The 14665-nt window shown below is 38.5% G+C and overlaps 3 protein-coding genes across 5 annotated transcripts; 1 reads left to right on the top strand and 2 right to left on the bottom strand.

Annotated features, from left to right (window-relative positions):
* Positions 1 to 2602: 2602 nt before the first annotated feature.
* On the bottom strand, positions 2603 to 6765 carry LOC126911709 (UDP-glycosyltransferase UGT5-like). Its single transcript, XM_050700335.1, has 8 exons — positions 6536 to 6765; positions 6116 to 6206; positions 5282 to 5480; positions 4711 to 4908; positions 4275 to 4494; positions 3701 to 3920; positions 3389 to 3611; positions 2603 to 3261 (listed from the first exon to the last, which is right to left on the bottom strand). Exons 1-8 carry the CDS (start codon positions 6686 to 6688, stop codon positions 2994 to 2996), a joined length of 1572 nt encoding a protein of 523 aa, XP_050556292.1. The 5' UTR covers positions 6689 to 6765; the 3' UTR covers positions 2603 to 2993.
* Positions 6766 to 7949: 1184 nt separating this feature from the next.
* Positions 7950 to 10924, top strand: LOC118278084 (uncharacterized). Of its 3 annotated transcripts, XM_035597151.2 has the most exons (6): positions 7950 to 8117; positions 8560 to 8622; positions 8722 to 8820; positions 9248 to 9346; positions 10209 to 10307; positions 10669 to 10924. In XM_035597151.2, the coding sequence occupies exons 1-6, from the start codon at positions 8036 to 8038 to the stop codon at positions 10764 to 10766; spliced, it is 540 nt and encodes a 179-aa protein (XP_035453044.2). In that variant the 5' UTR covers positions 7950 to 8035; the 3' UTR covers positions 10767 to 10924. The 3 variants fall into 3 exon arrangements, with proteins under 3 accessions (XP_035453044.2, XP_050556294.1, XP_035453045.2); XM_050700337.1 differs by lacking the exon at positions 10209 to 10307; XM_035597152.2 differs by lacking the exon at positions 9248 to 9346.
* A 653-nt stretch (positions 10925 to 11577) lies between these two features.
* On the bottom strand, positions 11578 to 14472 carry LOC118277955 (FERM domain-containing protein 4A). The gene has a single exon (XM_035596995.2). The coding sequence runs from the start codon at positions 14278 to 14280 to the stop codon at positions 12601 to 12603; it is 1680 nt and encodes a 559-aa protein (XP_035452888.1). The 5' UTR covers positions 14281 to 14472; the 3' UTR covers positions 11578 to 12600.
* Between the last annotated feature and the right edge of the window lie 193 nt (positions 14473 to 14665).

Consider the following 14665-nt stretch of genomic DNA (forward strand, 5'->3'; position numbering starts at 1 on the left):
AATCAGGGCCGAGAGCGTTGCGCGGGCGCTTCAGTCACCCATGCGCTGTCGACGAGGGAGTTCACGCTCGCTAGCGCAATACACTGTTCGTAAATATGAGGAGTACCTTAGTTTGCAAACGTGTAATGCCAAAAAGAATTTACCAGATACTGATATAGAAGATGTTGATATAGAAGAAGATTTTTAATTTTCCAAAATGTGATTATTTTTTATTATTATATCGTCACGCTCTTTATCCCCGAAGGGATAGGCAGCGGTGCACATTATGCCACGTAACGCCACTGTATAATGTACACCCACTTTTTACAATTTATGTTGTAAGTCCCATGTAATAGGTGAGCCTATTGCCATACATCGGACACATTTCTAGATTCCATGCTATTACTGAGAAATTTTCGAAAAACCGAAAAAAGCCCAGCAATAATTCGCCCAACTCGGGTATTGCCCTTGCCCAGTAATCGCACTTGCAACCACTCGGCCAAGGAGGCAGTCATTATTTCAATATAAGATTAAGTGAGATTATATTTTACACTTATAAGATTAATACTGATACAAAAGATGTTGATGAAGTTTCATGTTATCTATGTCTTCAATATGTTTCCAAAGTCTGATTGTTTTTCATTTTGTATTTGATTAGTATAAGTCTAAGTACAAGTGTACCTATTAACTTGTGATATCTGATCTCTACTAGGTATACTTAAAAGTATTGCATTTCCATGTTCCGTACCAAAATGGCAAAACTGTTGGGCCTACATAGTTGAAACTTTGTAGGTTGATGTATTCTGGTAACCGCTATTTGGATTTCGAATAACAATTAATAAATTAAAAGGGGCACCCCATACATGGAACTGATTCAAAAAGTTTTAACCTATTCGTGATGGGTGTCTATCGATAATACTTTAAAAAAGACATTAAGGTTCCTAAAACCATTTTTCGTTAAAATCAATTGTTTGAAAGATAGACGTTTCCAAAGTAGAAAAATGAGTGTCCCCCTCTCTAACATTTAAAATATGGGAGGGACAAAACTAAAAAAAAAAATATATATGCTGTAAATTTCATTTCAAACTTTCAAAGAAAATTGGTTTGAACGAGATATCATTATTACTTTTTCAGAAATAATACTAATAGAACTCGTCCGTGAACGGTGGCGGTGTGTCCTGTATGGGCTGAGCACCGCCAAGTCCTCAGGGATGTGGTCGGCGAAGGTGACCTCTCGCGCCCGTCACTGGTTCAGGCCATGGTGCGGAGCGAGGGGGACTGGGATGCCGTCTCCACCTTTTGCGAAGCATGACTGCTTCGCAAAAGGTGGAGACGGCATCCGCATGACTGCTAGCTACGGAGAAGGCGAGGCGCGTGAGAGAACAAACCTCCTCCCGTCCAGCCCGGAGTGTCTCACGCGACGGCTGGGTCCCAGCCGTCGCGTGAGACACTCCGGGCGTCGGGGATCGCGGGACGATCTCCGGCCACCGTAAGTGCGGGTCTGCGGACGGCGAGCAAGGGTAGCTCGCCGCCCGACCAGAACCAGACCCGTGCGTGCGGATCGGATCATCTTGAACTTCTGGGCGTAACTTTATCACTTACACTAAACTTCGGCTCTTATATAGAGTCGAAGGCGCATCTGGCTGGTAGAAAGTTGGGTATCCTCTGGTGGGTGAGACGGTACTTCATACCGCAACAACTGCTGAGCCTGTACCAAGCGCAGGTTCGGTCATGTATGGATTACTGTTCTCACCTTTGGGACGGCTCGGCTAAATGCCAGATCAAAGCGCTAGAACTCCAAGCTTCCATGTGCGAACTGTTAGAGAGTGGGATTCTTTGCCGGAGTCTGTGTTTCCTGATGGGTATAACCTGGGTGTTTTCAAAGCCCGAGTGAATAGGTTGGTTATGGGCAGACGTGCTCCATCGTAGGCCGCGTCATCACTTACCACCAGGCAAGATAGCGGCTAAACGTCGACCCATCAAACGTAATAAAAAAGTGCATTTTCAAAAAACGCAAATATAACTTTGTCGTTCATACAAACACTATGTATAACGAAGTTATTTTATAACTTTTATATTATGCCATCTACTTGCTGCTACGGAACCCCTCATGGGCGAGTCTGACTCGCACTTGGCCGGTTTTTTTAAGACTGATTGATCTCAGAAGTAAGTGGTTTATATTTGTTCTTCATTTTGCGATGAAAAGTCCTTTTAAAAAAATTTTTTGCGTTATTTAGTTTTACCCGTAACTTCCATTATTCATTAATATTGTGAGATAATACTTAAAGCCCAGCGAAAACTTTAGCTTAATGCAAGATAAGACATTTTAGTTTTCATGGTCTGACTTGACCGGGCCTGATAAAACATTTTACTTAGACGTGTTAGTATGCTGTACAGAATATAACACATTTTATCTAGCTCATTTATGCAGCTTTTTGTTCGTTAAAACATGTTTTACCTGGACACGGTGAGTACGATCAACTGACTTAAGTCAATTTTACCTAACCAAGATTATGGCCTGCATTGTATTAACTCCAAAATCTTGGACACGAAGACACTTACATTATTTTCTATTATTACATTTCATAGTAAACATTATTCGTAATAACTATTTTGAGTTTCAATGAAAAAGCTCCAGTAATTAATTAGTTATGATTTTTTTTTGCAAAATTTGAAACTTCAAATCGCTCTACTGAACAATTCACATAATGGCGGTTAATACATTTTGCCTTTCCAGCGTCGATATATTTTATCACTTATTATTTATCATTTGTATCAGACATAGCAATAAAATAATGTGCATCAACTTGTGCCTTGTAGTAATCATTATTATTGGTGGCGCAACATCGGCGTAGGAGCATGAATCATACACAAATGTAATGAACAATATTACTTGTCTAAAGTCTTTCTGAAAATCCCTCCTATTAAAGCAATCAACTTCCAATCATTGAATTCACGCTTAAACAAGCTTTTATAAAAAGACGTCCACCATTAAACATAGATTTAAAAGTAAATCAATTCTTCTTTAGCTTCTTACTCTTCGACGTAAGTAAACATACAATCTTCTTTACCACCAGTAATATACCAACAGCAGCTGCCAGCAGCACAGCTAGCAGATCTAGGTACGCTTGTTGGTACAGCGGCACTTGTAGCGCCACCGAGCGCAGGTGTGGGGCGCCGCGCGTGCGCACCACGTGCTCCACCCAGAAGCTCAACTCCTGTCCAGGTTTTATTGGATTGTCGCGATATGCTGCAGATACTTCCTTTGCTCTGGCAGTGTACCTGTGAATACAAAATATTAGCAAGTTACCTCTTAGATTAAGAGCCAGAGAATGAAAGATTTGATGTCTCAGAAATTACTTTCGTAAAGGATATTGATTAGGCGCAAATAAATATTAATGCTACTTACTTGGGAAGATCACCAAGAATTTTATCCAAAGTGACCTTCAGATCCTTATCTAAGTTGTAGGAGAGGTCAATTTGTTCTCCAATTCCTTTATGTTGAGCTTGGTTTGCATTGAGGAACTGGTCAGAGAAGACTGGAATAGCTATAACTGGGACGCCAAAGTAGACCGCTTCGGTGAGTGATAGGAGACCACCGTGAGTGACGAAAAGTACGAGATTGGGATGGGCTGGAAAAAAGAAACACTTTAGTATTACCGAACAAAGTATCTCTGATGTTAATAAACATTCTTTACGCCCGTATTACATAAATGCCTACCCAATATACTCTGTTGTGGTGCCCATTGCAAGATATGGACATTTTTCGGCCGGTCCAGTAGATTCTCCTCAAACTTCCACAAGACTGTCTGCCTTAATGATCCGAACACCTCAAGCAGACCTTTCTTCAGTTCATTGGGCATAGTCTTACTCTTCAAATTGGAGCCCATGCTGAAGTATATGACTCCGTGCTCTGCATCGTCCATGATCTTTTGTAAATTCTGGAAAAATTACATGATTATATCTGTAGCTACAACTGATTGCCATTTCAAGCAATGGTAAAATCGCGTGGATTAAAGCTTGGTTTTTGGAGATAACCAAGTGGATTCAGTTTTATAAAGAGCGTTTTGGGATAAAAACAACCATGACGGAATAAAAATGGTGATGGAAATGCATCTTTCTCATTGTCTTTACTGACTTGTACATAAGATAAATAATACACGATTGTAGGTATTGTAAATAATAATAATAGCAATCTATTGTATCTTAACCAAGCTGGCAGCGGTAAAAGTAAAGCTTCAAACATTGTATAATTTTTTTGTTACAGTTTGTACTTATTGTAACCCATTACTCACCTCTGGTAAAGGCTTCACCACTTCATCAATATGGAAGCCACCTATATGTTTATAATTAGGTGGCAAGGGCACTGCATCACCAAGCGCTACTTGCGAGTTGCCCAACAATAATGATGCATTATATTTTATGACATTAAAATCAAGCACTGGCTTACCCTGCGCCTGCAGGATAGGGACTATCCGATTTTGATAAATGCGTTCTTCCTCGTAATAAAAGTCACTGAAATATAAAAAAATATTAGTTGGACTACTTCACTTAATCTTCTACCATTTTGTTGAATAAAAGAATAATCGTGTCTAATGAGTTTTGTCTCATAAGACTGCTGGAAAATAAAAGGAAATTTCAGAGACTTACCTCGAAGAAGACTCTGAGGTTTTATAAAAGGCATAAGGATACATTTATTACAAAATGGTGCATAAAGATAAAAATACTCACAATTTATGACGATACAGGCCTTTCACCTGCGTCCACAGTTCTTCGACTCTTCCCAAGAATTGGAAGGGAGGAATTCGAGCTTGAAGGAAGTCAGTATTGTAGGCTGGATTCAAAGGCCCATGGACCAGGTTCAGTACCATCCAGTGAGGTCCAATGGTAGAAAACCAGATGAAAGGGCATTGGTAAATCGCTGACAAGCTAAAACATGACATCATCATTATTATCACAGTCACCATCAGATATCAGCTTATCCAAAAATAGATATTATCATCAGAAATAGTATCATCACATAAAATTCAGAATATTTACATATACAACATAATATTTACAACTAAAATTAAGAACTAAAAAATAAAAATAATTTACTACATATTTACAGAGCATCCAAAAATTTGTCTGCATCGACGTCAATAAGAAAAGTACACAGAAGGCTGGCAGCATTGCCACGTTGTATGGCAATGCTTATCCTCTGACCGAGGAACAGACCAGCCCTCTGGTCACGAGATACGTCGACCAGGCGTTTGCAGATAAATCAACACGGATCTAAATTAAAATCCAAAATATTACTTACGCTGAAAACACATCTGTGAATATGTATTCGACGATAATAACGTCAAACTTCTGCTGTGGATCCCTCATCAGTTTCTGGACGTTCGGGTTGCTTAGTGTCATATCAGCAACGTTGGACAAAACCCAAAATAAAAATGGTGAGTCAACTACGGTTGCCTTTTGGTCCAAAATCTGCTGGAAATCCAGCTGGTCTTCTCCGTCTGTTAAAATAAAGTAAAAAATATGAGACGAGGAACTGGTGAAAATTGCCTATGACTTTTAGACTATCTATGAAGTGTTATACTGGTTATACCTACGCATGAAGCACTTTAAATAATTATGCCTTCTAAATACGGTTTATAGGTAGGTACTCGATGTGATTGTCATGGTGGCCCGCTTCTCATTCGTGATGGTGCGGGTTCGAAACCTACCAACGGCAAAGTACCAATATGTCTTTTTCTGAGTTATTATATACTTTCTAGTATTGTTTAGACACCACTGATTAACGGTGAAGAAAAACATCGTTAGGAAACCTGGGCTTATAAGTTTGGAATCGCCAGCCAACCCTCCTTGAGAAAACTAGGTGATTAATGCTCAAACCTTCTACGTACAAGAAGAGATTTGGTCAGCAGTCCACTTATAGGCTGTTGATATGTAGGATGTAGGTAAGTGATGTGAGGTACTCGATGTAATGTCTCTTTCTTTTATCCATGTAATGACCCCTATGTATTATATGACACGTCATGACACGCTGACAGACCATTTCTAATCACTTTTAAAAACTAAATAAGTTCTACGATAATAATGTTTACATTTTGATAATTACCGGCTACGTAATGAACAGTATATAACTTACCCTCATATATTACATGGTTGGCATCCACGTCCACTATATGCAAGTTTGTGTGGTTCTTCTGTTTGCTCGTGAATGGCGTTACATAAGTTACCTGTAATCAGAAGAAAAAAGGTTTATATTGACAATTGATAACGTCTCCAATTTTTTGTAATCCTCATCTGCTCGAGGAGGTGCTCTAAGCAATACTGAGGAAAAGGTATTTTTTTTTTTGAAGGGAGAAAGTCATACAATGTCTTCTCCCGCCATGGGCGAGGCGAGAGGGAGTGTCAGATTGTAACTGACTAAAAACCACCCCGTTCCTACTCCGTACAAGTTGCGCAAAACGACACTCCCTCTCGCTTCGCCCAAGGCGGAAGAAGCAATTGGATGATTTTTCCCCCTTAAAAAAAAGATAAATTGAAACAATAAACTTTGACTTACTTCGTGTCCAGCGTCCAGAAGATGCCTGACCAAGTTATCTCCAAGAATGCCATGACTGGGGCTCGGTATAGGAAGCACTGCCAAGATCTTATAAGCCTCACTTGACGACAAAATTATAAGGAGACAAAACAAAATACAGATAATTTTCCCCATTTTTTTTTTCAATTTTTGATCAGAGAATATAACTTTAATAATAATAATTTAAACTGTTTTTAACTGCCATATTCGTGTGTCGTGTGTCGAAACTACACAAGGCCCAACAGACTTAATGAACTTAACTAATGAATTTTAAATTTTGGAAACGCTGTATTTATTGTGACCGTTATCTTCTAAACAAACTATTGCACCAAGAATATTCCTTTGTCCTACGAATCGATGCCATTAGACCATAATTATTTATTATCTTAATGATGTTTCTGAGAAGGAGAGAGGAGAGAACATTAAGTACCTACATTATTGACAAAAATTTAATACTGACTCCTTTTGGCGATAAATGTATTAAATACTGGCAAAATAAAAACCCTTTCTTTAGGGGATAAAGATACGCAATGTCGTCTATACAATAAATAACATTTCATTTACATAATATGTATATCTAACGGGCACAGTTGATGCAGTGGCTGGGCTGACTGCTACACATCGTCACATTCTTGGTGTGGTTAACACATTGTTGTTCAGGTTTTCGGTGTGGTTTGTATTTAACATATTCATAAACGCACTACACAGAAGAAAGCTTAGTCTACTACGAAAACCGTGCCTAGGTATTTTTGTAACTATGTTATCACGATAAAACTCTAAAGATACAATCTTGCAGAGTCAGTAGCACGCTGGTGCAATAACCTCTATTATGTCATCATTGTTTATTGATTGGGTCATTAACAACAATATCTGAACGATATTCATTAATTTTATTGTAAATAGATGTCACGTGCTAGATAATAACTAAATACGTAGGATGACTATGCATTTCTTTGCTGAGTATATCCTACTAGTTTTAGGTAGGTATATACTATATTTTTTTCTCATATTATATGGGTAATCTAATCTAGCTTATACCATAAATAAATTCCTAAGTTACCCAAACTCGTAGGTATGTTAGATGCTGAATTTTGTAAGGACACAATTTGATTTTATTTATCCAAACCAATAAAGCTGGTCGTAAAAGGAATGATCTTATGAATCTAGGATACCTATATACGTCCTTGTAACTTACTTACCTACTAACAATCAAAATATGGCCATGAAACTCTATCAGCCATTTAATCTCCGATAATAATTATAATTAAAATCGAAAATCCCATAATCAAAAACTATTGGGAATGCAATATTAATAATTCCTATAATAATATCACCTATATCACAAGTGGGCGATACCAACGATGGCTAATTAATTTTTCGAGTGGCGATTCCCTTTATAAAAGCGTGGAAAATATACGAAATTACAACAATTTGTCATTCGGAAAACCATTAACGAGACGCCAGAACAGCTTGCCTACCGAAATGAAGGCATTTATTGTGCTCTGCAGTGTAATTTCAATAGTTTATTGCAAAACTTTAGGCACGCACTCCGCCCTACACAGATGTAAGTCTACCAACGATTTGTTCTTTGTTTTTTAATTTATTTTTTGCGTTTTATAAATTGAATATTTTTTATGAGGGCAAATGAGTAAACACGGTCACCTGGTGTTAAACTGTGGTCTGATTGCACGATTGCCACGGTGGCTGGGCAACTGGCGAGATCGATTCCCGCACAGAACAACTTTTTGTGTGATCTACAAATTGTCGGTGTTTCGGGTCAGGGTGTTACACACGACACAGGAGAAAATCGTAGTATGGGGCAACGTTTTATATAAAAAAAAACCAACTAACCTGCAACACCAGAATATGTACCTATGTACAAATGCGTTGCCAGCATTTTTAAGCATATGTACTAACTTAAGGAACAGCAAGTTGTACAGTTCCTAAATTAAGTGCATGTAGATATAAAATTAAAATAAATTATCTACGTAATGTTTTACTTTCAGCCGGCCAGCGATGCGTTAACATGTGGGATGAAGGCTGCATCAACGGGCAACTGAACGGTGCTGGTACGTAAGGCCAAAAATAATAATATTTTAAACACTTTGAATAAAGTGTTGTCTCAATTTTAATCTTTGCATGATATTTCAATTGTTATTTGAATTCAGGCAACGACGATGACTATTTGAATGGTGGTTTCAACCCTGGAAAGCGATGTGTCAACATGTGGGACGAAGGGTGTATCAATGGACAACTTAATGGAGCTGGTAAGCACAGAGCAGTCACTGAGCACACACAGAATTTTTTATTCTATGAGAGAACAAAATAGTCTATCTTATCGCCACGCCTTTTATCCCAGAAGGGGTAGGCAGAGGTTCACATTACGGAACGTAATGCCACTGTACAATGTACCTACCTACACCCATTATTACATACTTTTCACCATTTATGTTAATATAAGTCCCATGTACCTAATAGGAGGTGAGCCTATTGCCATATACTGGGCACAATTCCAGACTCCGTGCTACTACTGAGAAATTTTCGATAAACCGAAAAAAGTCAAGCAATACTTTGCCTGACCCGGGAATCGAACCAGGGACCACTCGACCAAAGAGGCAGTCATGAAAATGCCCAATCCAAAAATGTCTATTTACCCTAAGGATTGGGGGTAAAACAAATTTTCTTGTTTGCCAGGCAATGACGACGATTACCTGAATGGAGGCTTCAACCCCGGCAAGCGATGTGTGAACATGTGGGACGAAGGATGTATCAATGGACAGCTGAATGGAGCTGGTAAGTTGAACTACACGACAATGTAGTGAATGGGCATCCGTCAGTGATGGGATTGGATTGGATTGGGGTGGGATTCCCTTCAAAGAATAACTGGTTAAACAATGTATATTATGCACAAATTATATTATTGTTACCGATGAACTCACCCACGACACAAGAAAATGGTCCACTATGTAGTCATATTTTTGAAAAAAGATAGAAAATAACTTTATGTACTTATTTGTGACAGATTCATACCTAATGCACGTGGCACGTAGTGTGCCAAGGTTCAACATTTAAAAATTTCGTTTCCAAAAGTTTGTAGTTATGTATTTGTTAAGTAAGTGGGTAAATATTAGTTAATGATGTTTGTACAATTGCCACGCGGTTCCTATCGCTTATGTAAATAAAAATAAACATCGAAATGGACTTAGGTACTGTGTAAATATATGCAAATGCACGCAACTCCCGAACGACTGACGATAAGATTCTGAACTCCTCTCTTCTGACGACATTTGTTTAAAATACTAATACACAGTGCCGGCGTTAGGGGGGGGCGAGATGGGCGATGGCCCAGGGCGACAAAGTCTGTAAAGTCAATAAAATGAAAAACTACTGTTAACACTTGATATTGCTTCCCTCAAGTGGGCGCCACATTATTTTCGCCCGGGGTGTCAGTGGCCCTTACGCCGGCACTGCTAATACAAGATAGCCAAGCGGAATGTTCTGTTAGCTGCACGATTCACCAAAAGAGAACCAAAAAATTCTTCAGTATGGAAACCGAACCCGCGACTCGACGCACACCTGTCACTGTCGACCAAAGGTCGCTTCACTGCTAATGCTTAGCTTTCCTCTGTTTTTGCAAATTGTTTATATGTTTCAGGTAATGATGATGACTATTTGAACGGCGGCTTCAACCCCGGCAAGCGATGTGTCAACATGTGGGACGAAGGGTGTATCAATGGACAACTTAATGGAGCTGGTAAGTTTATGAGAACAGATACTTTAGTACCCGAGACCTAGGTACCTACAGTTGGTGCAGTCAGCCACTGCAGGCAACCGACTACTACAGTGTAACGTGTGGCGAGTTCAATTCCCACATGTAACAATTCAAGAAATAAAATATCGTGTACCCTTAGTACGAGTTTGCTTTAAGTTGAACGAAAACCAACCGAGAACGTGGTCAGCGCTCTGATTAGCCGGCGCGAATGAACCAACCAATCAGAGCGCCGAACGCGTTCTCGTTTTGATCTCGTCAAACGTAAAGCAAACTCGTACTAAGGGTACTGTATGCTATCGGGCAGTATCTGGTAATAAACTTTGTACCTAATTATGAATTTCAGGCAACGACGACGACTACCTGAATGGCGGTTTTAATCCTGGCAAAAGATCTTTGCACAGTCTGCTAGAAAAATTGAAGAAATCCGGACACCACGCGTAGAAGTTTCCCGCAACCACTGCTCGCCAGTTTATTCTTAGTTATTTTGCTTTTTTATTATTTTATTAGATTTTTGTTGCTTTCTTTTATTTCTTAGGGTTAACTCCTCTCATCGCTTGTAATAATTTATTCATGCTTCAATAAACTGTATAAAAAAATTACTTGGTTTATTTTTACACTACTACTACCTGAATTCGATTTTATTTGGAAATCTAATTATTCGTATAGGTACAGGTACAGGTACAGGTATAGGTACCATACATTGTACTTATGTACATCACGCTCGACTCGGCAGACGTACTACCGTGCCCCCAGATAAGTACCCATTTTACAATGTTACCTATCTGGGGGCACACAGACAGAGGTCCGGAGCCGGGGACTCCTATCGCGTTACCAGGACTCCGGATCGAAGAGCAGAAGTAGAAACTGGGTGGTTTTTAGTCAGTAGGTCTGACAAGGGATGCCAGCAAGTAACAAGATGTGGACTGTAGACATAATATAACATTCTTATAGGAATTCTTGTACAAGTTGTTAAATTCCTTGTGTAGGCAATGCAGATTCTAACAATTGTGTCGCTGGGATAATAAATAACTTACGATCCTGGCATTTTTCTTGCTATTTACAACATTCTTTCATTTTCTGTAACAATTCTACTGTCCGGTTGGCGCAGTCGATAGGGGCCTGTTGCTATGCAACGTGCTGCGAGTGCGGGATCAATTCCTGTATAGAACTCTGCAAAATTATTATTTCGGGTAAAGCGTGACGCACCTGCACGCCCCTTTAAAAAAATATCAGAACAAAATAAAATACAATATTTGCTATAAAACTTTATTTTATATAAGATCTACATAGAGTGTGCTATATGCACAAGATGCTTGCATAGGCACTTTATAAAAATAATTTTAAAATGTTCAGTGTTCTCACTGTTGACTCGCTAACACTATACTAAATGCTAAATTATATTTACAAATGTTTTAGTGAAATTAGCTACCAAATAGTTTTTGTTACTGGACGAAGACATTGGCAGTAAGTCTAAAGATTGCTTGGCAAGTTAATAAGTCTTTAAGTGTATAGAAAAACAGTTAACAATTATTATCTTATGCATTGATCAACATTTTCATCATCATCAAACATTTTTCTAAGTTAAAATTTTTAAATCCACTATTTTGTTGAACATTTACACAGGAAATTGAGTCTTGAAATTATTATTACTAAGTTATTATCACAAAAGCGGCCATGTTAAATGAAATTTCAGTTTTTGTAACCTAAAAGCGGTGGGCAAAGCAATGAAAATACTTAAAAATTACGGCAAATTGCAACAAGTGGTAATACTAAGGGCTTGTACTTGTAACTAAGTAAAACGGCAATCAAACGAGATCAGGATTATAGTTAGTCACAATTCTCATATTTCTACTACTATAACACATCAGATGTCATCACACCACATGATATATTATGCAGCGTCTTTATTGTCACAATATAAATGAACAATTTGCACATTGTTATCACAGTGATAATCTTATCAATATTGTAAAATCTGGGCCCATCGTCCTTGTCATTCCATCACAATAATCTAGTAAAATAGATCTATATAGTTATTTTATTATTCCTTGCTTTTCGTTTGTGTTTCACACAATATTAATGATTAATTCGAACAAACAGACATTCCTTTTTTTACATTATTTTGCCATTTTAAATATGAAGATAACAATTTAATATAAGTACCATATTATGAGCTAAGTTTTAAAACTATTATAAATTCTCACACCAATTCCAGTCAAATAAGTTAATAGACATTAGAATAAAATTACAATTTACAGGTTGTTTAGATAAATATTCAGTTTGTTTGTCCATGCCAATGGTCTTGAGCATATTGTGGCAACTCCATAGGCAACTTGTTATACCCTGAATTCAAACTTGGCCCTGGATTATTTGGAGCACTTTTTTGAACATTATTTTGTCTGAACTTTGTAGAATATTTGTAAAAATCAGACATTTCGAAAGGTTTAGTCTCTTCTCTGTATGGTATACATTTCCCTTGTTCAATCACTGTAAGGTTCTTTGGAGACTCTAAAGAAACTGCTCCAGGAGATAAAACCGGAGGACTCTGTGGGATTTGATTAGGACTTTGCATGGCAGAGTGTCGGCCAGTAGAGATCATGATTTCATAAGCTTGTGAGTTTCCAACGCTTGAAGTCCGCTTTAAGCTTGAGCTCTTTTTCAGAAGAGGTGCTTCAGGTTTTGTTGGGGAGTCTAATGATGTCTCATACCACTGTTTCTCTTTCACTTTCATGTCTGCTTGAGACAGTGGCGAGAACTTCATGCCCATTGGATCATAATTATAAGATTTGCTACTAACTGGGGTCAACTGGTCTGGGTAGTGTCGTCTGTCTTCTCTCATATAGTCGTCCGTGGATACTTGTAGCTGCATGTGCATAGGATGTTTGATAGAATTATGTTCTCGTAGCGGAAGTGTGTTTGGCACTACTACAGTTCTTTCCATGGGCAAATGGTGCTGTTCCTGTATATCAGGCTGTGATCGATGCTGATACACAAGCATTGGTGGCTCATGCTTCATATTTTCTAAGTGCAACTGGTTATATTCACTGTGTGAGGTTAAATGGTAAGTCTGGGTTCTCTGTAATGTGTTTCTCCGAGCACCATCTGTGCGGCGTTTAGATTGCTGCATCTGGTGCTGGTGAGCTATTCCTGTCAAGTGTTGGCTCTGTGCCTTCAAATGTGATGCGTACTGGTATAATAGTGGAGTGTTGCGCATCCCATTTTGTACTGGATGTGGAGCCATAGTTCCATGAGTATAATGCGTAGTTATATCAGGGTGGCTAGAACTGAAATGAGTTTCTCGTAACTTGGACACATTGTGAGCTTCTGGAGTATTGTTATAGTAAATCTTGTTCATATAGTCAGTTGTCATGGTATGGTGTCTGTACATGGTGCCTGGCTGCATGTCGTTCTGAAGGTTCTCATTCATAGCTTCATGTCGACCAGCAAGCGCTGGGTATGTATGAGATGTATGTATAGAAAACGTATCTGTGTTCCTCTCTTGTGGAGGTGAAGGAAAAAAGTTAGAACAACTAGTTTCAGGACGTCGAACATGTCTTGAATGTGCACTTTTAGTTGAAACACCCGATATCGATGGTGTTGATAATCTGTGAGATAGATTTTTACGTAAGTTCGCTTCTGTCTCCATCGAACGGTCACCTGTGGCGGCTCTGAGGCGTCTAGATGAGTTATCAGACCCATCTTGTACGTCGGCACCGTCTGTTGACCTATCAACACTTTTGACACTTCCTAATCTTTCTCTTTGAGGCACTTCAGGGCTTAGGGGCGCTTCTGGGGGCATAATGCCAGTTAACTGCACTTCTTGAACACATAATTTGTAAAGCTCTTCGTTTTTTGCTGCCAGGAGCTGCTCTAATTCCTTCTTCCGAGCTTGCAGCTTGAGCAATTTGTCCTGCTTATCAGAATGCAAATCGCTTCCCATTGTGCTCGTACCCATATTAGTAACGAAACTTAAACCACACAAAACATAAGTCAATAGACGTCCATAACACTTAATATAAACAAAAGTTCAAAGAAGTAGAATACTAAAATAAGATTAAGTTAAAATAAACAAAGAAACAGAAATTCTTGAGCGTTGACACATATTATCACACGCACATCCGCACCCATGTTTGTTTGTAAAAAAAAATTAGTTGTTGCGTTCATATTTACTAAAAACAAAAAAAACTGAAGGATTTTATAAACTATTTTTTATCCTTACACAACATTAATAATGACTTTTCATTTCGTAATAATAATCATAGTTTTTTATAATTAATAATTTTATAGAGATTTGACGACAATATTTAGGAACCTACAGCAAAAAATCTGAACGCAACGTT

The sequence above is a fragment of the Spodoptera frugiperda genome, chromosome 18 (assembly GCF_023101765.2).
Source record: "Spodoptera frugiperda isolate SF20-4 chromosome 18, AGI-APGP_CSIRO_Sfru_2.0, whole genome shotgun sequence".
Lineage (NCBI taxonomy): Eukaryota > Metazoa > Arthropoda > Insecta > Lepidoptera > Noctuidae > Spodoptera > Spodoptera frugiperda.

Coding starts and splice junctions, on each gene's coding strand:
- LOC126911709 (XM_050700335.1), bottom strand. CDS start 6,688: ATGGGGAAAATTATCTGTATTTTGTTTTGTCTCCTTATAATTTTGTCG. Junction 6,207..6,535: donor TTCTGGACGCTGGACACGAA/GTAAGTCAAAGT, acceptor TTCTGATTACAG/GTAACTTATGTAACGCCATT. Junction 4,909..5,281: donor TTCACAGATGTGTTTTCAGC/GTAAGTAATATT, acceptor GTCATGTTTTAG/CTTGTCAGCGATTTACCAAT.
- LOC118278084 (XM_035597151.2), top strand. CDS start 8,036: ATGAAGGCATTTATTGTGCTCTGCAGTGTAATTTCAATAGTTTATTGC. Junction 8,821..9,247: donor TGGACAACTTAATGGAGCTG/GTAAGCACAGAG, acceptor CTTGTTTGCCAG/GCAATGACGACGATTACCTG. Junction 10,308..10,668: donor TGGACAACTTAATGGAGCTG/GTAAGTTTATGA, acceptor TATGAATTTCAG/GCAACGACGACGACTACCTG.
- LOC118277955 (XM_035596995.2), bottom strand. CDS start 14,280: ATGGGTACGAGCACAATGGGAAGCGATTTGCATTCTGATAAGCAGGAC.